This window comes from Sturnira hondurensis, unplaced genomic scaffold (assembly GCF_014824575.4).
Source record: "Sturnira hondurensis isolate 20B ecotype Veracruz unplaced genomic scaffold, ASM1482457v3 Scaffold0016663, whole genome shotgun sequence".
Lineage (NCBI taxonomy): Eukaryota > Metazoa > Chordata > Mammalia > Chiroptera > Phyllostomidae > Sturnira > Sturnira hondurensis.
The window spans coordinates 17,304,133-17,330,738 of NW_028089294.1; the positions used below are offsets into that span (position 1 = coordinate 17,304,133).

At 43.2% G+C, this 26,606-nt stretch overlaps 1 protein-coding gene across 2 annotated transcripts; it reads right to left on the reverse strand.

Moving 5' to 3' along the window:
- Positions 1 to 26,491, reverse strand: DNAJC27 (DnaJ heat shock protein family (Hsp40) member C27). Of its 2 annotated transcripts, XM_037066870.1 has the most exons (7): positions 26,225 to 26,491; positions 18,906 to 18,988; positions 15,334 to 15,403; positions 7,096 to 7,260; positions 6,303 to 6,425; positions 3,995 to 4,155; positions 1 to 471 (listed from the first exon to the last, which is right to left on the reverse strand). In XM_037066870.1, exons 1-7 carry the CDS (start codon positions 26,309 to 26,311, stop codon positions 339 to 341), a joined length of 822 nt encoding a protein of 273 aa, XP_036922765.1. In that variant the 5' UTR covers positions 26,312 to 26,491; the 3' UTR covers positions 1 to 338. The 2 variants fall into 2 exon arrangements, with proteins under 2 accessions (XP_036922765.1, XP_036922766.1); XM_037066871.1 differs by lacking the exon at positions 18,906 to 18,988.
- Positions 26,492 to 26,606: the final 115 nt, after the last annotated feature.

The following is a 26,606-nucleotide window of genomic DNA, read 5'->3' on the forward strand; positions in this document are numbered from 1 at the left end:
GAGGGAGGGAGGGAGGGAGGGAAAGAAGGTGAAGGCCCTCCTGTCCTCCCTCCTCCCTCCAGACGCCTCAGGGACCTTCCCCAGGGCGGGGCCCACGGGAGCACTTGACTTCAGTGTGGAAAACCAACCGAACCCTGGTGTGCAAGTGATGCTCGGTTCCCTTCGCGTCCTCTCGCTGTGCACGGGTAGCAGGCCCTGGACCGCTGACTTACATGATGACAGATGGGGGGAAAGAGCAGCGAGATTCTGCGGAGGAAACAGCCCGCGCGGGCTGTAAACATGCCTCCAGGGAAAGTCTGCTGGCACTCTCGCCGGACACCCGTCTGTTCCTCTCCTTTCTACTTGATGTTCTTCAGGAGGGCAGTCCGGGCATTCACAACCGCTTTGAAGGCATCTTCACTGCCGGGCGCTACGCATTTGTCGGGGTGCAGCAGCACGGCGAGCTTCCGGTACGCTTTATTGACCTCGTCCCTGCGCAGAAAAGAGGCAGAGCTCAGAGTCAGAGGCCGGGCCCCACGCACCGCCTTCAGCCGACTGGATGACGTAATAGCTCTCGCAGTCAGCATCCCCCTCCCCTCTCCAATCACTACCTTTCCAAAGGTGGGACTAGGAAGCAAACAACAAACAAATAACATACAGGGTCAGCAGAAGTAAGGCCTACTTGAATGAGGTTGGGAGGGTAATAATATGGGTGTAATCATTTATAGTTTTAATTTGAACATTTCACCTAAAATGTCTTATGGTGTGCTTGAGTGTGATATTGGTTGCTACAGAATTATATGCTTTATGATTTTGTAATAAAAAAGGGGTATTATTTGTGTCAGACCCTGTACAACATACAGGTAGAAAAAAATACACTGTAAAACGAGCATAGAAGCGTGAAGAAAACGCTTGGCAAAGGAAAGATCAGATGAAGACAAACAGTGCCGGGCACCTTGCAGGCAACCAGGGCAGGCCCTGCCCCACCCCCAACCAGAACTCTGAATGGAGGGGTTTGGGGGAGGCCTACAGAGTAATTCGAGAGGCTAGGAACAGAGTATGGGCAAAGTACGAGAAACCAAGTGGGCCAGGGGCAGGGGGCAGGAGGTGACAGGCCATGAAGGCAAAACCACAGAAAAGCTAGATTTGGTCAACACTGACAACAGTAGGTGTTTCCTGGCAAAATGGTGCTGGGAAGGCTGTTTCTTGAAGTTAGAAGACAGGTAGGAGGTGGTCGCCATAACCCAGGCGCGAGTGTCAGAGTGTAGTTACAGAGTCCGTGGAAGGGAAGATTAGAGCAGTAACATAAAGAAGGGAAGATTAAAGCAGATGATGAGCTGGACATATGGGTGGATAAGATGTAAGCAGAGGGGCTGGAATGAGTTCCGGGTCACAGAGAGTCTGAGGCCTGGGCAAGATGGTGACATTGATGACCCAAAGGGGCATGGAAAAGGGCACCTGAGAGCCAAGAAGAAACAAGAGAAAGTACTCTTCTCTAGAGAGGAAAGGAGCAGTAACAATGAGCATTTCTCCACAGAGCAGCAGAGCTCCAGGTGAGAGCCTGGTCCTGTGAGCTCCCCGGTGAGCAGGAACTGGTGGGGGAGGGGCCTGAGGCCGCCCTCCCCGTGACTTTCCTGCTCTTCATCCTCAGGGGGCCAGGCCTCCAGGAGGCTTCTCCACACCCAGCCACCACCTGGTTCAGAGTCTAACTCTGTCTCTCCCAGAAGGTTTTCTTTTCCACCTTCCTTCTGTGTTTCAGGTTCCTGCTGTCCTACAAGCTGGGTGCTTTCCCGAATGCCCTGGCTTTTCTCCTTTATTTCTTATCAGAAGGACGTCTAGTTTGGTTCTGCAAACGAGGGAGCTGGTCTTTGACATCTTAGACGTGATGGAAAGTCTGTGTGTCAACCCGGAGAGACAGGTCACAGGGCCACAGTGACAGTTCCCCATGCCTTGAGTGCATGTTCTAAGGTTTTCTCTGGTGTCTGCTCTTAGGGGAGTCCGGAATGTTCTCGCTTTAATCTTACATGTAGATTTCTACATAGATGATTTTGATACTGGCTAACAAGAATCACATGCCCCCTAAAAGCCTCTCAGTCTCCAGGCCGGAACAGCTTCCTCCCTCTTCCCCACGAGCTGTCCCCTGAGGGAACAAGGAGAATTTTGGAGAAACAAGACTCATTCAAGTGTGTAAGAAATATATCAATTCTACCAAAGATGAAGATTTTCCTACAGTTCAAGAACAGTAAACAGCACTGAACAAATATCAAAACTCTCTGTAACTTAAAAAATGTTTTTAGGTTCTTACTAAAAGTATTCAATACAAAATTAGTTTGGTAGACCCAAAGAACAAAGGTAAGAACAGTACATGCTGCCCTGGCTGGTGGTGGCTCAGTGGTTTGGGTGTCGTCCCACAAACCAAACGGTCACAGTTCAACTCCTGGTCGGGGCACACGCCTGGGTTGTGTATTTGGTCTCTGGTTGGGGCACGTGCAAGAGGCAACCAGTCGATGTTTCTCTCTCACATGCTGTTTCCCTCCTTCTCTTTCTCTCTCCCCTCCCTCTCTCAATAATCAATAAAAGAAAAAAATTTTTAAAGAAACTACATGTTTATATTAGTTAAGGGTGTGGAATTTATGGAGGCTCTGTAAATTCTGGTAGATTTCAATTAACCACAGTGAATAAATAAGAAACCAAAGTTTCTTTTTCCTTAACAAATATTGGTCTAACTTAATTCATAAGTAAAGTAATAGTTTCTTAGTTTTAGAGCCAATGTTCCTTGAGGATCCAATGGAAGAACTTAGAATGAGACCATGGAAAGTCTAAAGGGACACTTAAAAGGCACCAACGAACTCTGTGCTGTGTGGGTGAGGCCACCTGAGCTCCTTCCTGGGGTTAAAGTGCCCTCAGTGATGCCTGGCAAGTCGAGGGTGGCCAGCAACCACCCTCTGCGCCCCCACCCCTCTTTCCTCCTGGACTTAACGGTGTGCTACGAGATGAAAATGGAGCAGAGATACTTGCGGACAAGGCAAGTTCCAGATGTACCTTTCTATGTGTGGGGATCAAGGTGAAAAAGTAGAAAGGGGGGAGCCGTGGAGAGGGAAGCTGTGTCGCAAAGTAAAAAGATCTGAGAATCCGTCAGCTATGATGTCCAAGGCAACAGCAGAGTTACATAGTAAAAATGTGTGAATACAGGAAGTTCTTATGTGGGAAGATCCTGGGAGCTCTCATTGCAATGGAAAACCTTTTTTTTTCTGTATGAGATGATGGATATTAACTAAACTTGTAACTGTTTCACAATATCCATAAGTCAAATCATTAGTCTGTATCCCTTAAACTATGTATACAATGCTGTATGGGAATTATATTTCAGTAACTTGGGGAAAAAGTTATATAACCATACTGAACAACGATTTGTTCTTGCACAAGCAACAAAGAATAGTGATTTATTTATCCCCCCCCAAATAATTCTTTTGGTTAAAATAAAATAAACGCACACAGATGAGGAAGTAGCAGGATTTTTGAGAAAGACAGACAGACAGACACACACACACAGTGCTCAGGGTCAAGAACCAATTCTACCATTAATGCCTGAGGTCACTGAGTGTACGTGGTCACTAAGTCCCAGTTTTCCATCTATCAAATGAAACGTCTGGACATGCTGATTGTTAATATTCTTCCCTCCTCTAAAATCCTGTAATTTAAGAATTCTCTTTCGTAAGGTATTTTTTAAGGTTGCACTAGTTTCAAGGACTTTATTCGACAAAAGCAGAGCATACTGTCTCAGAAAGTACTGACGCATTCACATTACACAGCTCCCCCATCAGGCAATTGCTATCGATCGAACCACTGGTACTCTGCTAACTCCATGAAAGGGGGTTATCAGGCAATCGAATGCATTTCCCCGCAGCTTCGTATTTCTAGACAATCAGGAAAAGACACAGTGCACCTGTAGTTCTGACAACTGGGCCTTTCTCGGGAACAGAACTCAACACTGACATCACAGGGCACGGCTTACCTCGAGGCCCCAGGCTTGACGCCCAACATGTCCCAACTGTCTTTACTAGTTCGAATTCTGCGAATGGTGTCGGCTTGTTCTTTGGTGAAACTGGCGCTGCTGTTTGGGACGGGACGTTTCCCGCCATTTTCACATAAGTCAACTATGGACGCATAGAGGGTCTGCAGAGAAGAAGACACACCCCACAGTGGGGCTGATTTTGCAAAAATAGGGATTGTTTTTAAGCATCATCTTAAAAGATTGTAATATAGTCCAATAACTCCTACAATTCATAATAAAGCAAGTATTTCAGAGGTAAAAATATGATCAGAGAAGTAAAGGAAAGTATATTCTGAATGAGTGGATAGAGAATCTCAGCAGAGAATTGGGGACTACACAAAAGAACCCAGTGCAAATTCTAGAACTGAAAAGTACTGAATTAAAAAAATTCTCTCCATGGATTTAGCAGCAGGTTGAAATCAGAGCAATAGAGCCTGCAACCTGAAAAACTGAGAAAAAATGGAATAAAAATAAACATAACCTGCCCTGGCTGGCATAGTTCAGTGGATTGAGCACGGGCCTGGGAATAAAAGGATTGTGGTTCGATTCCCAGTCAGGGCACATGCCTGGGTTGCAGGCCAGTTCCTAGCAGGGGATGCACAAGAGGCAACCATACATTGATATTTCTCTCCCTCTCTCCTTCCCTTCCCCTATAAAGATAAATAAATAAAATCTTAAAAAACAAAACAAAACAAAACAACATAACCTCAAGGACGGTAGAACAAAATCAATGGATATATATGCACACATATATAAAGAAATAAAGGTAGAAGAAAATCTCCCCAAATTTCAGGGGGAAACACCTTCACGCGAATCTGAGAAACTCAACAAAGCCCCCATTTGGCTACACACAGAGAGAACCACACCCGGGCATGTAGCACAGCTGCTGAAAACCTGGGACAGAGAGAGACCCCCCCAAGGGGCGGGGCTGGGGCGGGGCAACAACACTGTGCACAGAGAAGTGAGAGTTAAGAGCCGCACTGACATCATCTTCTGAGCCACAATAGAGGCCAGAGGAGAGTGGACCGCCGCCTTTACAGTGCTGATTCCGTCACTGACAGTTGTTAGGTGTAACTCTTGGACAAACTGCTACCACTCTTAGGTGCCCTCATGCAGGAAATAAGAATGGTACCTGACACACCTTTATATTGAGTCTCAAAAGAGATAAAGTGTGTGAACTCCTCCGGAATAGTATTTCATACTCTTCAAAGGGTTAAGTATTATTATTGAACATAGAGAGGCACCAACCCACATAGGCCTAGGTACTCAAAAGAACAGAAACGTGGCAAACCAACATCAACCTTATTTGGTCTTGAAGTTGAAGCCTCGGATGCCCGATTCAGCCTGTCAGTCGAGGATGAGCCCTGTCTCCTAACAGGAGGGTGACAGCTGGTGAGCAGAGTCAGCATGGAAGCTGAAGTGAAGCCCCACTCCACGGTTAAGAAGAACTCTTTGTAGTACAGCTACCTTATTTGAAATGCTGAAAATTCCCAAAATATCAGATATATTCATAAGAAAAATGCATTATTCATGCCACCACTCACTTCCAAATGGGTTTATAATTACGAGTTAACTTGACTTTATAAGTTAGTGTTTAAATGGCTTCCTCCCCTTAAAATTATTCAAGCCTAGTAAATTTCAAGAAGTGACCATCTATTCTGGCCGCAGCGTGAACACGCAGCACTTCTACAGATGACTTGATCGCTGAGACCTGATGTTCACGAGTCTGGCTGGGCTCTGCAGTGGCAGGCTCCTGTCCTGGGGCTGCACCCCCAGGGCCATGACACCAGACTGTCTTAGCTTTGGCACGGTGGTCCTGCCTTCGTTTGGTTTGCATACAAATGCAATCAACAGTAGTTTGGAAGACATTCTTTGGGCCACTTACGTAAGTGGATAATAACTGTTGTTAAACTTGATAATCGTCAGAATCGCCTAGAAAGCTTTTGCAAAATATAGATTCCTGGCTCCATCACAACATTAAACTTCCAGTAGGTCTGGAAGCCAGCAATCTGTATTTTGAAGAATTTCCCCATGTAATTCTGATGATCAGCCAGGGGTGGTCTCGAATAGACAGCAGACAGGTATCTCTCTCTCTCACATACACACACACACACGCGCGCACATACACACTCATGTTCATATTCTTCCTCTTTCTGTTTCTGTCACCAGCTTCAGAAAAGAAAGAGCTTTCCTTTTCTGCTTCCCATAAGTTAAGCTTTGGCATGGGAAGCCTGGACACAGGTTCCAAAACAACTCATTGCTGGGTTACCTGGAACATCTCATTAATTCCTTCTCCGGTTTGTGCTGAAGTTTCAAAGTACAGGAACCCTCTGCTTTCCGCCCAGAGACGCCCTTCACTTTCATCCACACAGCGGTGCTTGGCACAGTCGATCTGGAGCAGGAAACGGAGGGGCAGGGATGATTCCAACCTTGTCCCACCGGAGAAGGCCCGGGGAGGTCTCTGTTGACTCTTTACCAAGCGAACATAAGTCTTCTGTGGACCCCAGCACTAGAACATACACTACCAGGTCCAAACAGGACCAAAAAATTACTAATGTTGGATGTGGACTGATTTGCTGTTGGCAAAATGAGCACCTGTGACCATACTTCCCACTCTCTCCCTGGAGAAAATTGCTGCTCACACTCAAGGGGCGTGGTCTGCTTCTCACAGCCTTCCCTAGTCCACTTTTCACCGCAGGACCCACCCCACTCCGATCAGATTAAAGTAATCCTAGGATCCATCTCTCCTGCTCAGTCACCAATATCATCTCCCAACTACAGCACCAGACACATTGAAAGTGGATAAGCTTACATTAGCTTCAAGGCTCTCACACAACAAAAGCAGAACATACCACTTCAGAAAGGATGCATGTACACTAAATCTGATATACTGGATTTTAAAAAGATGTTATTTTAGGGAGGCATTTTGAAGAGTTGTCAATTCCTTTTTTTTAACCAAATAAGGACTTTTTCTTTTCCGTTTATCTGTTTCCCCAAGCTCAGAGCTGCACTCAGGGCATTATAAATCTAGAAGGTGAGCATGCCATTTGCCAGGCAGTTACCTTGTTGGCACACACGACAAACACAATGTTGTCCATGCTCCCGTGAGGCCCCAGGTCTTGCTTCATCTCTGCCAGCCACGCATCCAGGGCGTCGAAGGAGTCTTTCTGCCCGACGTCATAGACCAGCACCGCGCCCTGCGTGTCCTTGTAAAACTCATTGCGAACCTTCGCATAAAAGAACAGATGCACAGAATCTGAAACGGCAAGCTACAGGGTTTGGTGATTGCATAAAGATGTATCTCAGTCCCTAACTTAGCAAAGTATGTTCTTTTGTGTATTCACAGAATTTGCTGTTGTATCTCAATATCTGGCCTTTCGGGGACTTTTGAGAAAATCAAGGTAACATCATAAAAAGAAGGACGTGTAATGGAAACAACAGCTTCCTGCCCTACCCTTCCTCACCTCCAATTCCACGCTCCGGAGGCACTGGCTCTTTAAGTGTTGTTAGTAGGCCTTCAAAGAATACAAATGACATACAGTTCTCCTCAGGAACAATTAAAAAGAACTCAAGCCAAAAATGGCACAAATATCAGCAATAGGCAGGCCACTTATATGTCACACCAAAAGCTGGCTTCCCCGGGGTGCCAGGAAGCTTCCCTATGACTCCCGGACCTGGACACCAGCTTCCGAACTCCGAACTCTGAGCCTCAGTAGTGCGCAGCGGCAGAGAGCCCAGGCCCGGGAGCAGGGCAGATCTGGGTTCACACTTACTTACTAGTTGTGTGATCTCGGGCAAGCCACTTAACCTCTCTGTGTCTCAGTTTCCTCATCTGTAAAATGGGGATAATACACTTACTCCACAGGCTTATGGTGAAGATTAAATGAGATAATGAAGGCAAAGCACCACATGGTGCTTTTTCATGCCCAGAAAACAATGTGCATTAGCACCTTCTCCCTTCCTTCCTTCCTTTCATTCATTCCCCAACTGTTCTCCTTTGACATTTTCATCAGAAAGGGCAGCTCACCTCTGGGGCATGTCTACAGTTCTGGGCAGAGGCAGCACGAAGCACAGGGCACACTAATGGGGCCGCAGCAACGGCAGGTGCAGTGGGCGAACACTGATAGATTTGGGGTTTCAGTGACAGAGGCCACACATTATATATTCTTTCCAAGATATTCCAGTATGTTCAGATTCACACCAGGTATGGAGTGAAAAAATAAAGACATCTCATACACACCAGGCATGAAGTGCCTATAGTTTTCTGAGCACAGACAACTGGACCAAGAATATAAGTGTCTATTAATTAGCAGAAACAGAGGAAGCTATCCCCCAAAGCTAAACCCGACAAAATCAGTAAGAATTTGAAGTGATAAAGACCGGGGGCCTTCTCCCGCAGTCCTCATGGTCCTTAGCCCTCCTGTGCTGGTACAAACAAGGCTCCCCTTCGGGAAACTCCTGCTGCCTGGGCCCCCGTGCGGCCCATCCCCCAGGTTCTCCCCTGGCCTCTTTCACCAACTCCTCTTCTCGCCACGGCTCCCACTCCACACTGCCTCCACAGTGCCCCGAGTCCTGCCCGGGCCCCCCTCGTGTCTCTCTTCCTTCTTTCCACCTCAGCAACACCAACCACTCCCACAGTTTCAACTGTGCGAGCCTTCAAGGTGAGCCTTTTCATCTCTGCTTCCAGATCTGCATTTCCAGGTAGCTCTGGACGCTTCCAGCTGAATGTCCTGTGGGAATCTCAAATTCAGCCTGTACAACAGGAAACCCTCCCACTCAATCCTTCCTAGACTTTTCCTTCTCTGGAACTTCTGGTGGGGACAGCAGCAGACCGTCCTCTCAGTCATGTGGGTTGACAGCCTGGTGCTGACCTTCGCTGCTTCCTCCTCCCTTTGCTCAGCCATCAGACAATCCTGCAGAAGCCAGCTCTGCCACATTTCGTGTGCCTGTCACTTCCTTTCCATTTCCATTGCCAATGAAAGTCTTCTCCTCAAGTCTAAGTAATCTCCCTAGGAACATTATACACTGTGCATATTTGTCTCTTTAAAACCACGGCTCAAAATTTTTTTAAAATTACATTTTATTGAATATGCTATTACAGTTGCCCTGATTTTCCCCCAATTGCCCCCCTCCACCTAGTACCCCCCATTCCCTAAGGCAATCCCCCCATTATTGTTCATGTCCATGGGTCATGCATTATAAGTTCTTTGGCTACTCTATTTCCTACACTGTGCTTCACATCCCCACGGCTATTCTGTAACTACCTATTTGTACTTCTTAATCCCCTCGCCTCTTCACCCATTCCCCCCTACCCTCTCCCACCTGGCAACTATCAGAATACTCTCCGTATCCATGACTCTGTCTCTATTCTTCGTTTGCTTACTTTGTTTTTTAGATTCAATTGTTGATAGATACGTATTTATTGACATTTTTATTATTCATAGTTTTGATCTTCTTTTTCTTAAATAAGTCACTTTATTACATTTCATATAATAATGGTTTGGTGACGATGAAGTCCTTTAGTTTTTTCTTGTCTGGGAAGCTCTTTAACTATCCTTTAATTCTAAATGGTAGCTTTGCTGGGTAGAGCAATCTTGGCTGCAGGTTTCTGCTTTTCATGACTTTGTGTACTTCTTGCCAATCCCTTCTAGCCTGCAGACTTTCTTTTGAGAACTCAGCTGACAGTCTTATGGATTCTCCCCTATAGGTAACCAAGTGCTTTTTTTCTTGCTGCTTTTAAGATTCTCTATTTTTAACCTTTGGCATTTTAATTATGATGTGTCTTGGAGTGGGCCTCTTTGCATCCATTTTATTTGGGACTGTCTGTGCTTCCTGGACTTGTGTGTCTATTTCCTTCACAAAATTAAGGGAGTGTTCTTTCATTATTTTTCAAATAGATTTCCACTTTCTTGTTCTTCCTCTTTTCCTTCTGGCACCCCTATGATAAGAATGTGGACTTCTTGAAGTTGTACCAGAGGATGATTATATTATCCTCATTTTTGGGGGGTGGGGATTCTTTTTTCTTCTTGTTGTTCTGATTGGTTATTTTTGCTTCCTTATATTCCAAATCATAGATTTGATTCTCAGCTTCATCCACTCTGCTGTTGTTTCCCTGTAAATTGTTCTTTATTCCAATCAGTGAATCCTTCATTTTTGACTGGATCTTTTTTATGCTGTTGAGGCCTTCACTAAGTTCCTTCTGCATCCTTACAACCAGTGCTTTTTTTAATGTTATTTATTTATTTTTAGAGAGAGAGGAAGGGAGAGAGAAAGAGAGCTAGAGAAACATCAAAGTGTGGTTGCTCCTCTTGTGCCCCTACTGGGGACCCAGCCTGCAATCCAGGCACGTGCTCTCACTGGGAATTAAACTGGCAACCCTTTGCTTTGCAGTCCTGTGCTCAATCCACTGAGCCACACCAGCCAGGGCATGATAACCAGTGTTTTGAACTCTGTATCTAAGATTGCTTATCTCCATTTTGTGTAGCTCTTTTTCTGAAATTTTGATCTGTCCTTTCATTTGGGTCATGTTTCTTTGTCTCCTCGTTTTGGCAGCCTCCCTCGGTTTGTTTCTATGTATCAGGGAGAGCTGCTTTGACTCCGTGTCTTGGTCGTGTGGCTTAATGTAATGAGTGTTCTTTACGGTCCAGTGGCACAGGCTCCCCTATCACCCAAGCTGGATACTCGAGATGGGCCCTTCATGTGGACTGAGCACACCCTCCACTTGTAGTTGAGCCTTGGCTGCTGTTGGCAAGTCAATGGGAGGGATTTACCCAGGCCACCATCTTTACCCAGATGATGCTTAAAAACAAGTCAATGGGAGGGATTTACCCAGCTTCAAGGACTGGCCGTGACCACTGACCACCAACCTCCACCCTCTGTGGAGGATCAGCTATGCAGGGGCAGCGTGATGGTGCTATGACAAGGTCTATAGCTGTCCACTGGGTGCACTAACCCTGGGGTTTCCCAGGTAGTACAGGCCAAGGTCAACCCCCACCTGTGTTTTGTCCAGGGCCACCCTGCCTAAATTATTAAGCAATGAGATGGCTGCTATTTGTGTTGGTCTTGGAGATTCCCAGGTGAAGTCAAGCTGTGAGTATAGTCTGGCTGCCACGAGGGCCTGGCTGGAGCTCACTAAGGTCAACTGTTACTTGTTTGAGAGGATTTAGGAAGTTGTGAAGCAAGAGCCAAGACCAGCCATTCATATGGAAAAGCAGCTTGGGTAGGACAGAGTGGGGCAAACACCCCATCCAGGGTGGGGCAAACAGTGTTAGCCACGTTGATGGAGTGTCAGATACGGCACCAGCCTGTCGGCTCTGTGGAGAAAGATTTCAGAAAAGGGACAGTGGCTTTTGCTCGCCTTGATGCCAGACACTTCAGTTCCTCCCTGTGTGCCACTGGTGCCTTTCAAGGATGCTACCCTGCTGCTGGAGCTCAGAGGGAGTGAGACTGAGTAGGTGAGTCTGTGTGTGGGTTCTTTAAGGGAAACTGCTTGGGGTTCCAGAAGTTTCTTCCACTGACTCCACACCCACTGGTTTTTGGAGCTAGAAGTAGTGTGGACTTATCTTCCTGGCACTGAATCGTGCACTGGGGAGCCTGGTGTGGGGCTGGGACTCCTTGCTCCTGAGAGATCCCTCTGGAAGTTTTATCCACCACCATGAGGACATGGGACCAGCCCATTCCACATCTGTGCCCCTTTTACCAGTCTGGATGGACGTGGTACTTTAATTCAGCAGTTGTCAGAAACCCATTCAGCTCAATTTCTGATGGTTCTGAGGAATGGCTGTTCTATATTTTATTTATAATTTTCATGTGGTTGTGGGAGGAAGCGACCCATGTCTGCCTGCACCGCCATCTTGACCGGAAGACCGAAAAATTCTTTAGTGTTTCTCCACTGCCTGCTCCTCAAAGCCTAAACTCTCTAAATCGACGTTAAAAGTGTCTGATCAGTCCTCTTCCAACATCTTAGTCTTACCCTCTTTGTACCTCCTGTACTTCAAACTGAATAATTTCTCACCCCTAAGCTGCCCTATGCCTTCCTAACTCCATCTGGAAACGGATGCCACTTCATCTTCAATCTCTTAAGGTCTAGTTGTAATACTGTATCTTTCACATAGTTTTTCTGCCCTGCTTCTGACCATCCAACTCCTTACCCCTGTTAAACAGAATGCGATCTCTAAATCCCCCAGAACACCACAGCACTTTGGATATCCATAGTGCCCGCATCACTTCCCGTCTAGTTTTACAGTTAGCAGCACACCCACTGTCTCCCCAGCAGACTGTAAGCTATGCGAAGGCAGCATCTTGATGCATCTGTCTCAGCATCACTCACGGAGCCAGAGGCGTGACTGTCTGAGACCTATTTGTCTCGTCAAATGGCTGAATGTGCTGCGGGGGAGAGAAAAATAGAGGCCAAAGGGGAAAAGAATTTCAAAATGTAGGTCATGCTGTCCTGAGGGAGATTTGGGTATAAAAAGAGACTTAACCTTAAGTAAGTGATTTTATGACCTCCACCTTAGTCTCCTCACCTGTAAGATGCAAAGATCAAAGACGCCGCCTCTGTGGTCACCCATCACTCTATTATTCTTGTCTCCCTAAACAACTTTCTCTTCTCAGTCTTGGCAGACCAGCTACATCCAAAGTTTAATTAAATGGGACGCGACAGAAATTGGGATTACTTAACTCTTAAAGCAAAGACGGCAAACTTTCTACCTGGTAGGTTAGAAAAAGCTAGTTCACGTCACTCAGGCTTCAGAAAGTCTCTGTGGAGCCACCAACTTGTACCACGAAACCCTAATGGAAGCGGGACGGGTGGTAAGAGATAGGCCCCAACATCCTGGTGACAGTCCTCTCTTTGAAACTTGCCTCTGAGGTTGTCATCTCACATGCTAAGCAGACTGTTCTTCTGCAGCACGCCCTTTGGGCAAAGCTGCCAAGAGAACTGGTGACAGGAGAGGCGTCAGTGGAGGGCAGCTAACAGAACCGGAGGAAGCCGCAGGTCACGGCCATGGCTGTGGGCGCTCCCTGGGGTGGGAGTGCTGAGCAAAGGCACCCCTGGGCAGCTTGGTGCTTAGAAAGAGGTGATGGCGTTGGTCTCGTCCAAAAAGAGGGTTTGAGCTACAGACAGCAAATATTTGAGAAAAAAGGAGGGATCGAGGCTATTGCGCAGAAAAGCGTCTTCAGAAGTGAGGATTTCAAGGAGCTTCTATCAAGCAGGATAAAGGAATGTAAAGGGAAGAAAAAGCACAGTGTGACACCTGAACTGCCCAAACGATGACACCAGTAGACTGTGATGATATATCACAGTAAGAAACTTTCACTTTCCAGTAAGAAAGCTATACAGCAACACTACAGACAAATCAAAATGGAATTCAAAAAGCGTTCATGCCCACCGGGAGGCATAAAAAAAGAAAACAGAAATGAAAAACAGAAAACAAAAAATAAAATGATAGAATGAAGCCCTAACATGTAACAATTATTTTAAATGTAAGTGGTGTCGATATACCAATAGATCAAAAAACACAATACGACAATGTGCCATCTCTATGGAAGCCGCTTCAAATACAATGATATAGCCCTGGCTGGCATAGCTCAGTGGATTGAGCGCGGGCCTGCGAACCACATGATCGCGGTTCGATTCCCAGTCAGGGCACATGCGTGGGCTGCAGGCTAGTTCCCAGCAGGGGACTCACGAGAGGCAACCAGACATTGATACTTCTCTCCTTCTCTCCTTCTCTTCCCCTCTAAAGATAAATAAATAAAATCTTTTAAAAAATGCAATGATATACACAGGCCCAAAGTACAAGGACAGAAAAAGATGTATCATGTAAACATTAATAAAGTAAAGCAGAAATGTCTATATTAACATTAGATAAAGTAGACCTTAGAACAGAGAAAACTGCCAGAGACAGAGGGGGACGTTATATAAAAATGAAATTATATAATGAAGACAACACAACCCTAAATGTGAATGCACCAGACAACAGGGCTGCAAAATACGTGAAGCAAAAACTGAAATGGGAGGAGAAACAGACGAATTCACAACGATAGTTGGAAACGTAGGCACCCCTGTCCCAGCAAGTGATAGAAAACAAATACAGAGAAAATCAGCAAGGATAAAAAAGAATTCAACACCACCACTGAACAACAGGATCTGATAAATATTTATAGAACACTCCATCCAAAACAGCAGAATATTCCCAGCTGGGACATACACCAAGAAGCCCTTAACGAATTTAAAAGAATCAAAATAATACACTGTGTTCTCTGACCACAATGGACTCAAACTAGAAGTCAGTAACAGAAAGATAGCAGAAAAATCTCTAAACACTTGGGAACTTAATTACTTCTAAGTAATCCAGAGGTCAAACAGAAAGTCTGAAGGAAAATACATATATTTTTAAATCTTCACTTGAGGATATGTTTTTATTGATTTTAGAGAGAGAGGAAGAGAGAAAGAGAGAGAACCATCGATGTGAGAAATACCAGTTAGCTGCCCCCCACACGTGCCCTAACCAGGGATCAAACCTACATATGTGCCCCAACTGGGAATCGAACCCACAACCCTCTGGTGTACAGGACAACACTCTAATCAACTGAGCCACCCGGCCAGGGCATGAAGGGAAATAAAAGAATACACAGAATGAATGAAATGAAATACAAATGAAAATTAAAATACAACATATCAAAATTCTCCTCCTAGCTAAACAGTGCTATGAAGAGAATTTATAGCACTAAATACATACATTAGAAAAGAAGAAAGTTTTAAATTAGTAATCTAAGCTCCCACCTCAGAACAAGAACAAAATAAACCCAAAGCAAGCAGAAGGAAGGAAATAGTAAAGATAAGAACTGAAGTGAAAGGCCACATCACAAAAGAGTAAAAGCTTCCTTAGGGAAAATGAAAACCCCAAGGAAGATAAAACAGAAGAGAGTGGTCGAGAGATTCATTCTGAGACATCGTGGGACTGAGAAATGGATGAAAGTACATCGAGCGGGGCTCTCCCTGGGGGAGAGCTCACGGGGCTGAGGGGTGGACCCGAAAGGTCCCTCTGGTACCCTGCCACGACAGAAGTCACGTTACTTAATTCTGAAGTCCAAGTATGAATGGAACTATCCTTCTGCACGCTCAGCTAAGGTACTAAGTACAAGGCAGCAGTCCTTCGAAGGCTCACCTGTCTTATGCCAGTGACATTTACCTGTTTTTGTGCAGGATTTGATGTGGGTTCCTTCAGAAAATTCAGGATCTTGCCCTGAACCACTGACAATACTGGATATGAGTTTTGTCAGAAGGGCTTTCTTACCTCGTAGAAGAACGGGTGTCCGGCCATATCGAAGATGTTCACCTTGACTTCTCTGTCTCGGACTTGGACCCTGAAATATTCAGATGGAAGAAAGTCCCAAAGCAGGTCACGGTTTCTGCATTCACGTTAATATTACTGCTCGCTTACACATTTCAAAAGTGTGTGTGTACGAAATTTAAAAGAGCTTCTTAGTGCCTCTTCCCGGTTCAGATTCCGGGCAACTTTCACGGCAGGAGCCTGCAGTGTCTTTGTTGTAACGACGCCGCCGACCTGGACCCACAGGGAGAAAGGGCTCTCACTTTCCTGCCGCTTACCTGAAGGTGCTTCAGCACGCACCCCTCACTAGCAAACGTGGCTCTCACTATGGAACTAAGAAAGACTGATCTGGGACGAGCAGGAATGAGATGAAGGGGAACAAAATATTTTACTTCCCTCAGTAAGACATCTTAATCACTACTGGCTATACCTGGTTCCCATGCAGAGCAGTAACAAAGATCATATTGTTCACATCTGTTTAATTTTCTGGAGCAACAGTCTTGAGCAATTTTCTTGATCTTCACTTGAGCAATAAAAATAGTCAAGTTGTTTTCAGAAATTTGAAAATAGGGAAGAGAACAAAAAGGGAAATAACAACCATTCATATTAGAATTAACTGCTATTCACATCATAGCATGTTTGCTTCTAGACCTTTTTAAAAAACCAGTACTGGAAAATAAATGAATAAAACATTACGAATAACTCAAACACTGAAGATAACTACAAAGACGAACGGTTAAAACTAAGCCCAAATCATATCACCCAAAAAAACCCTTCATTAATATAGTTGGAAATCACTGCAGATTCTTTCTGTGCATAGGTAAGGCTAATAAACAAATATTTTAATAAATATAGGATTATACTATTTTAAAATAAAAAGCATAACATTTACTTTTTATTGAATTTAACAAAAAAAGCTGAAGTGAACTGAATTACTGAGCTTTAAATATCAATGTGTCCTCACAACAGAAATATTACTTCCTGAAAGATCTAAGGCTAAAGAACAGAAGTTATTAACAATAAATGAACAAATTAGAGACTTTAAAAGAAATAACAGCTTTAGGTTTTAGGGAGCATCGCTGCGACTCTCTCCTGTGGAGCGGAGACCATCAGCACCTGCCCTCACTGTCCCCGGGCTTTACATATTATTTTACATATTCTTCTTCTTCTCTGTCCAAATTGATAACATCTGCTTTTCGTTCTGAAACCCTGATTCCCACAGTTGTTTTATAAACTTGTATATTTACATCAAACTAACCACCACTGATCCTCATACTTGATTTCTTCACTGCTGAATTCTCTACCGAATTTTCATCAAGTGTAAGATGCATGTTTGTGAAATCAGAATCAAAAGAGAGCACGAGAATAGCAAAACAAAACAAAATAATAACAGGATGTGAGAGCATCTGGAGAAGATCTGGTACGAATAATAATTCGTACCAGGAAATTTCAGTCTAAAGAGATGGCATTTGAGAAAAGATGGAACCGAAGCATACGTGAGCCAGGAAGTAATACACAGGTGTTCACACGCTGACACTCGGAAGAGTCTATTTAATTTAGAAGCCAGAGAAAATGACCTTGAGGAACAAGGTAATTCATTACCTCATGGCGGTGCTCTCCTAAGTTGTGGCCTGAGGACCACCAGCATCACGATTATGGGGAAGGGGGTTGTTAAAAGTGCCCCACCTCAGACCCAGTGAATCAGAATCCTAGTAGGTAAGTCTCAGGAATCTGCATGTGGACAGACCCTGGCATTACCTCTCAAGCACACCAAACGTGAGCTTGACTGTCCTGAAAACAGGACAAAGGGAAGGGCATCTGGCGCTTTCGTGGACCAAAAGAGCAGCCCCACCCTTCCTTCTCCCAGTTGTGGTTCAAACGGGCTCGGCCACGTTCCTAGTGATCCCACAGCCAACCAAGCTGGGGAAAAGCATCTGTCCCCACTGACGACCAATTCCCTGGGATTTTTACACGCGGAATACAAGTTTGGGTCCCTCTGTGGGAGTAAAACTTACAGTGTGAGCTGAGAGCCACTGGCGGCTGTGCAAAGCCGAAACATGGAGACAGAGGGGCGCAGCGGGAGGGTCTGGCCCTACTCTGTCCTGGTTCGGCCATCTCTGAGACCCAGCTACATCTGCGTAGTCGGGTTATGTGAATTGATTCATGTTTTGTTTTGGTTTTTGCTTGAGTTCATTTGGGTTGGGTTTCTGTCAAGTATATCCTCCTGACTCACGATGGGATGACCATCTTCTCCAAAAGAAATTTCAGGCAGAAACAGATAATCCGCTGAATAACCTACAGTGGCATAATATGGTGAATCTTGTTTCTTAGGTGAATAAACTAGCTACTTACATGATTCAAAATAAAACTGCCTTAAATAGGCTACCCTACCACATCACTGATGAACGCCTGAGCCCTGAAATGTAGGTATACTCCACACCACTTTATCTACCTTTTCGAATGTTGCTGTAATAGCCTAATCTTGTCAACTTCCTACTTAGATCCACACTTCCTAACAACAAATATTTGTTGAATATCTACTATGTACAAGCACTGTGCCAGATACCTGGAGATCATTTACACAACTGCCCCTTCTTTGTGGAGCTTATAATCTAGCAGGAGATATTAAATATATACAAAAAATAATAATAACATAAGGCAATTTATGATGAGTGCCATAAATAGCAAGAGAAGTTAAATATTTCTGTCATTTGCAACCCAAATGAGTCATGAATGATAAAGGAGGTGTTCAGAAGGCCTTACGGGGACAGGAGCATTTGACACCTCGAGAACACCAGTAGGTGGGGAGATGAGGGGAAGGCCACTTCCGGTGGACAGAATGGCACTGAGATAGGAAAGTATGATGGCAGTTAATGTGGATGGAGAATAAAGTGTGAAAGGACCGTAACAGGAGAAGAGGGGAGGGGCAGACAGGGACCAAAACTGTAAGTGCCTGAGATCCCACCTCTAGGGAAGGTGCTGTCTACCTCAGTTCTCCTCTTGGGCGGTATTATTTCCTATAATGTAATACTCTCTTCCCAAGCTCAACCCCTCCTGATTTATCTCCAAATAAATCCCCAATTACACCCAATTCACTCTTCCTGGATCATTTATTCTCAAGTCCAACAGGCTATAAAGATCACAAATCAATAAAGTCCTTTGATAGAACATTTTCCACAAAATATTTAGACTTTTTAGAGAGAATATTTCAAAATGCTCTAAAAAACCCACCTGCGAATAGGGCCTCCTTCTATAGAAACAAGGGCCCTGAAATGTGACAGCTGGCAGCTGGGCTCGGGGCCCACACTACCAATGCTGCAGGCCCTGTCCCTAACCCAAGACCTGGCGAGTAGAATGTGCTCAGTGACTAACTGACAGGAACCGAGAGTGATGCATGATGGGACCTCTACTTATCAGCAAAGGCCTCATTCCTATTCTTTCCCAATGTATGTTCAGAATCTCTATTTTAAGACATCATTTTAGAAGGGTTCTGAATTTCTACGTACTTTATAAGCCCAAAGAAAGGATATACTCACTTTGTGACTCCATAGTCAATTCCAATTGTCGCAAGGTATTTAGATACAAATCTTTTCTCACAGTATCGCTTTATAACACAGCTCTAAAAAGGTGAAAATACATGCTTTTAGTAAGTATTCTCTGAGAACACATGCAAAATAAACACATTTCTTCATTAGGGCTTCCTCATTCAACACTTTATACATTTTTAAAAGCCAAAAGTATAAAATAACTGAAACAAAGCTAAAAGTGAAGATTTTAAAGAAAAAATATGTACATTCTCCCCTTAAAGTCAACTAGAGTATGCTCTTAGTTTGGTTCTCAATCCCCGTGATCTTCTCTTTGAAGACCTCCCCTACTGTTCTTTCAACAAAATCACCAGGATGTCTAAGTCTGGCCTTGACCCCCTTCCCAAGACCCGAGCCCATCTCCAAATATCTGCTGGACCCTCAAATTCAACAAGTCCGAAAGTAAACTAATCTTATATGCAATACCTAAACCAGCTCATCCTGCTGACATCCTGATTCTGTTAATAATGCTACCATTTTCCCAATCACAGAGGATCAAAATATTAAAGTCAGCCCTGGCTGGTGTAGCTCAGAGGATTGAGCATGGGCCTGTGAACCAAACAACTGCAGTTGGATTCCCAGTCAGGGCACATGCCTGGGTTGCAGGCCAGCTCCCAGCAGGGGACGCACGAGAGGCAACCATACATTGATGTTTCTCTCCCTCTCTCCTTCCCGTCCCCTCTAAAAATAAATAAATAAAATCTTAAAAAATATATATTAAAGTCATGTTTTATTCTGAGCCTCTATCTTCTTCTGAATGTTCCTTCCACGTTTCTCTCTGTTCTGATTGCCATCCACACCACTTTGGTTGAGGTCATCATTTATTCCTAGATAACTGTAGGAGCCTCTTTTTTCATCTCTTTCTGCCTCCTTTCCCCCCAGCTTCAGTCATTATTGCACACCACTGACATCATGTCAACTCAGAAATCTTCAGTGACTTCTCACTGCCAAGAGCTCGGAGTCCACATTCCTTTGTTGGTTATTCAAGGTCTTCCATAGTCTGGCCCTAGTCTGTCTTCTCTGTCTAAACCCTTCTATACAAACTCTCCATTTCTACAAAGTTCCCCAGGCCCAACTTTCGGAAAAAGCTTTCTCTCATCTTTTCAAATCTTACTTATCCTTTATGGCCCAGTTCAAACTCTGCGCACTCAGGTTATGGGAGATCTTGCCTGCATCTGAATTCCCCTGGCACTTTACATACACACTATTACACACCCACACGCTACGCATGTGCCATCAGTCACACATTGCCTTGTATTGTTAATTACCTTTTCACATGTGTGTACCTGCCTGATCTCCTCAGCCAGACAATACACCATGTGAGGGCAACACCAGTATTTTTCTTCTTTATATATTTTGCAGAATTATCTCAGTGCCAGTGAAAAACCAATTTAAAGTGCCTTATATATTAATAATAATCCTTAGCACTCATGAAACTCAGAATTTCCTTGAAGTGCTGGTAGTGCAGTTTCTCGTGCTTAAATCCTTTCCTGATGAACCTCAGTCTGAATTACACAGGGCAGTTACTATGAAAAGGACTCAGTGAGCTCGTTGTGAATGGAAGGAAACGCTTGTCTGAAGTGACAACTGCTATGAGACTACACTTTAAAATCACATTATAGCTTGAAAGTACTTCACAAATGTTTTCTCACAATACACTAAAAAATGGACAGAGTGAGTCTTTCTGGAGAAAGACTGTACTCATGAGATTAAGGGGCCTGGAAGTCCTTTAACTTTAGTACACTGTTTACACACCAGTCCAAAATGTGTAAAGAACACACATTTAAATAATAGTGTTAATAGCTGCCCCCTGCAACACAAGGTGACAGGGTTCCGGGTCCTCAGGCTCTTAGGGGCCAAATCAAATGACATAAAATAGGACTTTTCTGCTTTCCCTATTTTTCTTAAATAGACTTTAAGGCACTTTTCTTTTTTTTAGTGCAATTCCAATTAAAACATTAACAGGTTTGAGGGTTTTTTAAAAAGAATTATTCTAAAATTCATATGAAGGAACAACTGAGAACTACTAATCAAAGTAGCAAAAACAAAGAGAAATTTGCCTTGACAGATATTAAGATATAGACTGGAACCAATTAAGAGAGTATTATATTGGCAGAAGAGCAGACAAACAAGTCAGTAGAACAGAACAGAGAGCCCAGAAACAGATCCCACTACGTAAGGAAACTTAAAAAGTGATGAAGGGCACATTTAAAATCAACGCAGGAGAATGACTTATTTGGCAAAATGCTACTGGCACAACTGATTATCCATCTGGAAAAAATTAAGTTGGGCCCTTAACTTCCCTATTATACAAAAATAAATTACAGATGAAGTTATGATTTAAGTATCTAAAAATAAAGCAATGCAAATTTCAGAAGCAAATGTGCAACACGCACATAGCCCGAGCAAAACCTTTTCAACCAAGAAAGGAAACCCAGGAACCATGAAAGAAAGGACAGACATAATAGAGTACGTATAAATAATAATAAAAACTTTTGCATGACAAAATATCTGTAAGAATATTAAAAGATAAATAACATGCTTGTGCAAATATTTGTAACTAATAGGACTGGCAAAAAGTTAACGTCTCCAAACCAGAATAACTGAGTACAGGAGTATAAATTGGGCAATACACAGAAGAGCAAATCCAAACGCCCAATAAGCATATGAAAAGATACTCCACCTCACCTGTAGGCATGAAACGCAAATTTAAGTAACAATAAAATTACTTCTCACTAATGAAAAGAACGACAACACCTGTTTAGCCAGGGCTGTGGGGAAAAGGGTGCCTGCATACTAGTGGAAGAAAGACGTTTTGAAGAGCAATCGGCATAAGTACTAAAAAAATTATGTTTACACTATAGTGTGGTCTCTTAAGTGTGGTCAGTAGCATTATGTCCATAAAAACAATGTACATACTTTAATTTAAAAATACTCTATTGCTAAAAAATGCTAAATATAGCCTGAGCCTTCAGCGAGACACCAGCTTTTTGCAGGTGGCCTGACCTCCAGTGTGTAAAAAACCGTATCTGTGAAGCCCAGTAACTCTAGGTATGCCTATATGTACACACACAGACACACATTGGTATTAACTGAAAAACTGTGGTGGGGAAAAAGCTGGAAATAAAGTGAATTCTCATCCATGGAGGGACTACTCGCATATCATGTACTAGTATGCAACCCTGAAGAAGAGCAAGTTGTTGGATAACCTGGAAGTACTGCCATAATCTATTGTTAAGAGAGAAAGGCAAACTCTGGAGAAGTATACAGTACAATACTGTAGGGAATACTACAATATGTAGGGAGAAGTATATACTATACTACAGTATGGTGGGGGTACTTCTGACCTCAAGTAAGAGAAACCCAATTCAACGGGAAGGTATTTATTTACTGCAAATGGAAATATAGAATTAGGGCAAGCTTCCGAGTTGGTTGATACAAAGATTCAGTGGTGAGTATGTTAGACAAGTTCAGATCCTAGAGGAGCCTGAGAACTGGGCTGGGGCTCTGGGAGCTGGTTGACTGCCAATACTGAGAGATGAATTGGATATAAACAAAATGCACAGAGACACTGCAGGATTCTCCCATAGGGGGTAGTAAGCCCTTCGGAATCTTCTTTTTCTTACTGCATCTCTAGAACCTCCAAAAAGCAATGCTGAAAAACAAAGGAAGATAGCAAGTATCCTTTTTTCATACCTATACTTCATGCAAATGGCCTTAGCATTTTACCACTTGGTAAGTTTGCTGCTGGCTGGTAACAAATACTGTTTTATCATGGAGTGTTTATTAGAATTCTAATAAACAATTCTAATAAATTGATTATTAGAATTCTAATAATCAATTCTAATAAATTGACTACTTGATTATATCAAATGTTTTTACAGTACATACCATGAATATTTCCTCCAGTAATCAGCTGATATAACAAATTATGTTGACTGACATCTTGATATTGAACCATGTTTGCATTCCTATGATAAACCCTACATTCTAATAGTGAATTGTNTCATACCTATACTTCATGCAAATGGCCTTAGCATTTTACCACTTGGTAAGTTTGCTGCTGGCTGGTAACAAATACTGTTTTATCATGGAGTGTTTATTAGAATTGACTACTTGATTATATCAAATGTTTTTACAGTACATACCATAAATATTTCCTCCAGTAATCAGCTGATATAACAAATTATGTTGACTGACATCTTGATATTGAACCATGTTTGCATTCCTATGATAAACCCTACATTCTAATAGTGAATTGTTTGCTATATGGCTGAATTCTCTTTGCTGACATTTAGAAATTATGCATCTCTATGTATATGTGAAATTGGCATATACTTTTTTGTTGATACTATATCAAGTTTTGCTGTTTAGGTCATCACGATTTCAAAAGTAAACTGGAGCCCTGTTCATATTTTTCTTTGCCTTGGGATGACTTAAGAAACTGAAATTATGTGTTACAGAAAGGTTAAATAATGCTTCATGAAGCCACCTGATCCTGATACCTTTTTAAATCATAAATCTCTTTATTTCTTTTGTAATTTCTTCTGGGGTAACTGGTCAATTGGACTTTGAGTCAATTTTGGTAATTTATATTTTGCTAGGAAATCCTTCATTTCCTGTGCATTTGCCAATGCGCCCCCACAGAATTGCAGGTAATCATCTCATCATTCTTCTCCTCTCTTCCAGAACATGACTGCCTGTTCAGTACAAATCTTGTAATTTTTCTGCTTTCTCTATTTCTTTAAACACATTTTTAGGCACTTTTCTTTTTCATTCATCTTTCCAGAGAATTCCCTCTCTCTTTTGGTTCCTTTTGTGTCCTTTTTCTAATGTCGTAAGTTCTTTTAGTTTTTTTTTAATTGAGATAGACCATACCATAAAATTCACTTTTAAAGTGTATTTTAAAGTGTACAACTTTTCACAAAGTTGTACAACCATTCAATTCCTTTAGTGTTTCTCTCTCTTCTTTAGAAATGAATAAAATAATGCATTTCCCTTTGACTGCAGCTTTAACTTTGTCCTTAAGACTTTGGTATAGATCTATCCTTTTAATTGCTTTACAGTTATTTTGTCATTTGCCTTTTGATCCAAGGATTATTTACAAGAGCATTCCTTAATCTTTAACTTTAAATTGTTCATCTGTATATCTTTCTATATTTTCCAAATTCTTTAAAGTGAGTTTGTGCTACCATTATAACAAAATGACAAAATTTTTAAGTTACATTTAAATATTTTATTCACCTGAAAGTTATTTTTGAGAAAGAAATGCAATAGGCATCTACTTCCAAACAGTAGGTACTTATTCCAATAGTACTTACGAAATGGTCCCTATGCTCCCATGATTTAATTACATCTGTTGTAAACCGCATTTCCTTATATGCTTGGGTTTATTTCTGGACTCCATTGTACTCCACTGATATCTCTATTTCCTTTCCAGTATCAACAGGAAAATCTTGGTAATTTAAAAATGTGTTTTAATATCTGGTAGTATTACTCTCCTCTCATTTCTTTCTTCACAATTTTCTTGGTTATTCTCAGGTTTAATTTTTTATAAGGACTTTAGTACCTTTTATGCTGTGAAGAAAAAACCCTGTTGGTAATTTAACTGGAATGGAATTACATTGGTCTATTATTTTAAAGAAACGACATCTCAACAATACTGAGGGATCCTAATTAAGGAGAAATATCTTTCCATTTGCCTAAGTAATTTTACATCCCTTGTAGAATCTGAAATTTTTCTTCATACAGGTCCTACCTATTTCTCCTCAATTTTAAACCTTGGCTTTTTATTTGGGTTATCCCTGCAAATTAAAATACTTTTTTCAATGAGATATTCCAAACAATCGTAATCCTGTATAATAAAGCTATTAATTTTTGTATGTTTTCCTTATTGAATTTTCTCATTGTTTCTAATAGCTTTTCTCTTTGGGTTTCTAGATAAACAATTATATCATTAGTGAATAATGATAATATTGCCTTCTTCTTTCCAGTCCTTCATATTTTACTTTCTTATCTAATTGCACCGTCTAATAAATCTAGAACAACGTGAAGCGAATGTTGGCATGGCATTTGGGGCTATTTCTAATGTTGCACCACTAAGCACAGTAAAGTTACAAAAGTGACTCCTGCTCTCTTTGCCAGTCTGGTACATAACCTTCTAGAGGCATTTTATTATCTTCTGGTCAATGCCTGGCACACAGCTGATGTTCAGTAAGTGTTGCCTTTCAGTGAATGCTGTGTTAGAACCTACATATATCCACACAGATACATAAATGGTAAAATGCTGCTAAGTAGAAAGAAAAGACACTAATAAACATTGAATGGGCATTACCCATGTGCAAGGCACAGGCCCAAACACTTTCATTCATAGCTCTTTCAGCACCGAGATGCTGTTCCCAGATGATTTTGACAGCATGCACACCATGGAAAGAGCTCTGCAGTGGGAGTGTGGAGACCGAGGTTCTAATCCTGTCACTGTCACTAATTCCATGACCTTGAGAGGTTCTTAACCAACAGCTTACCCCGGAGAGACAATGTGGGCGAAGAGGAGGCAGTCTTAGAAATCATTCGGATAGAGACCTCGGTCACCTCTCGCCCTCCAACCCCCCCTGACACCCCATGCAATGGGAGAGCTTATAGCGGATACCCAGTAGGTCGAGAAAAGAAAAAGAAAGTGGAACTAAGGCATCTTTGAGGGAACGGACGTGGTGACACTACCAAAAATAAAAAAAAAATAAAACAAACACGCACAACAAAATAACCCAGACTCCTTGACATCCATTGTACCTCTCTGTGAAACATGTCATCATCAGTTATGCTATTTATGCCTGATATGCCGGATTCTGGGCTCCAGGTCTGCAGAGAAACATTTTACAAATCCCCAATCCCCACGGGAGAAGTTCCCTTTGGCGCCCAAGCACTGCCTGGTGCAACTAAACTTTTATTCTCCATCTCTAAGTCCTGGATGGGTCACCTAGAACGCAGAAACGGTATCCAAGCAGCCGGTCTGACGTTAGGATCTAGGCCTCCCTGCGTTAAGGGCCACGGGAGACACCTTAGGAAAAGTGACATCAATGGAAGAGGTGATAACCCAAAGGTCAATAAGGTCAGGAGAATTTTTCTCAAGGAGCCCCATCTCCCAGGGGGAGACCAGGGCCTTCTCAGGGGCGGGGAGGAGGCTGAGCCAGGCTGTTGAGTGACCGCCTCCCCAGCCAATCAGCACGTCTCTCCGCTGAGCTGAGTCCCGCCCCTACAAGCTCCGTACTCACTTTTCCCACTTCTGCGTTGCCCATGGAGATGACTTTGATGCGCAGGGACTTGCTAGGCTCCTTCCGCTTCGGCATGCTGGCCTCCATTGCCCTGGCTCTCTCGGGGCCACACGCCTCAGTTTCTCCTTGTTCACCACGCTGGCCTGTCCCTCAAGCCTCCTCATCCAATGGCGGAACCGCTGCTACCGTCACTGCCAGGACTCCGAGGCTCGCCATCCCTGCCGCCGCTGCGCGGTGGCAGCAGCGCGGGCAGTTGGGAGAGCCAGACTGGGGAGGGAGGGGGGCAGTGGAGAAAGAGTCTCGCGATGATAGGAGGGGGAGGCGTGACGTCATTGCCAGGCCCTGGAGTTGAGCTTGTGGTTAGCTGAACTTGGGGTGGGAG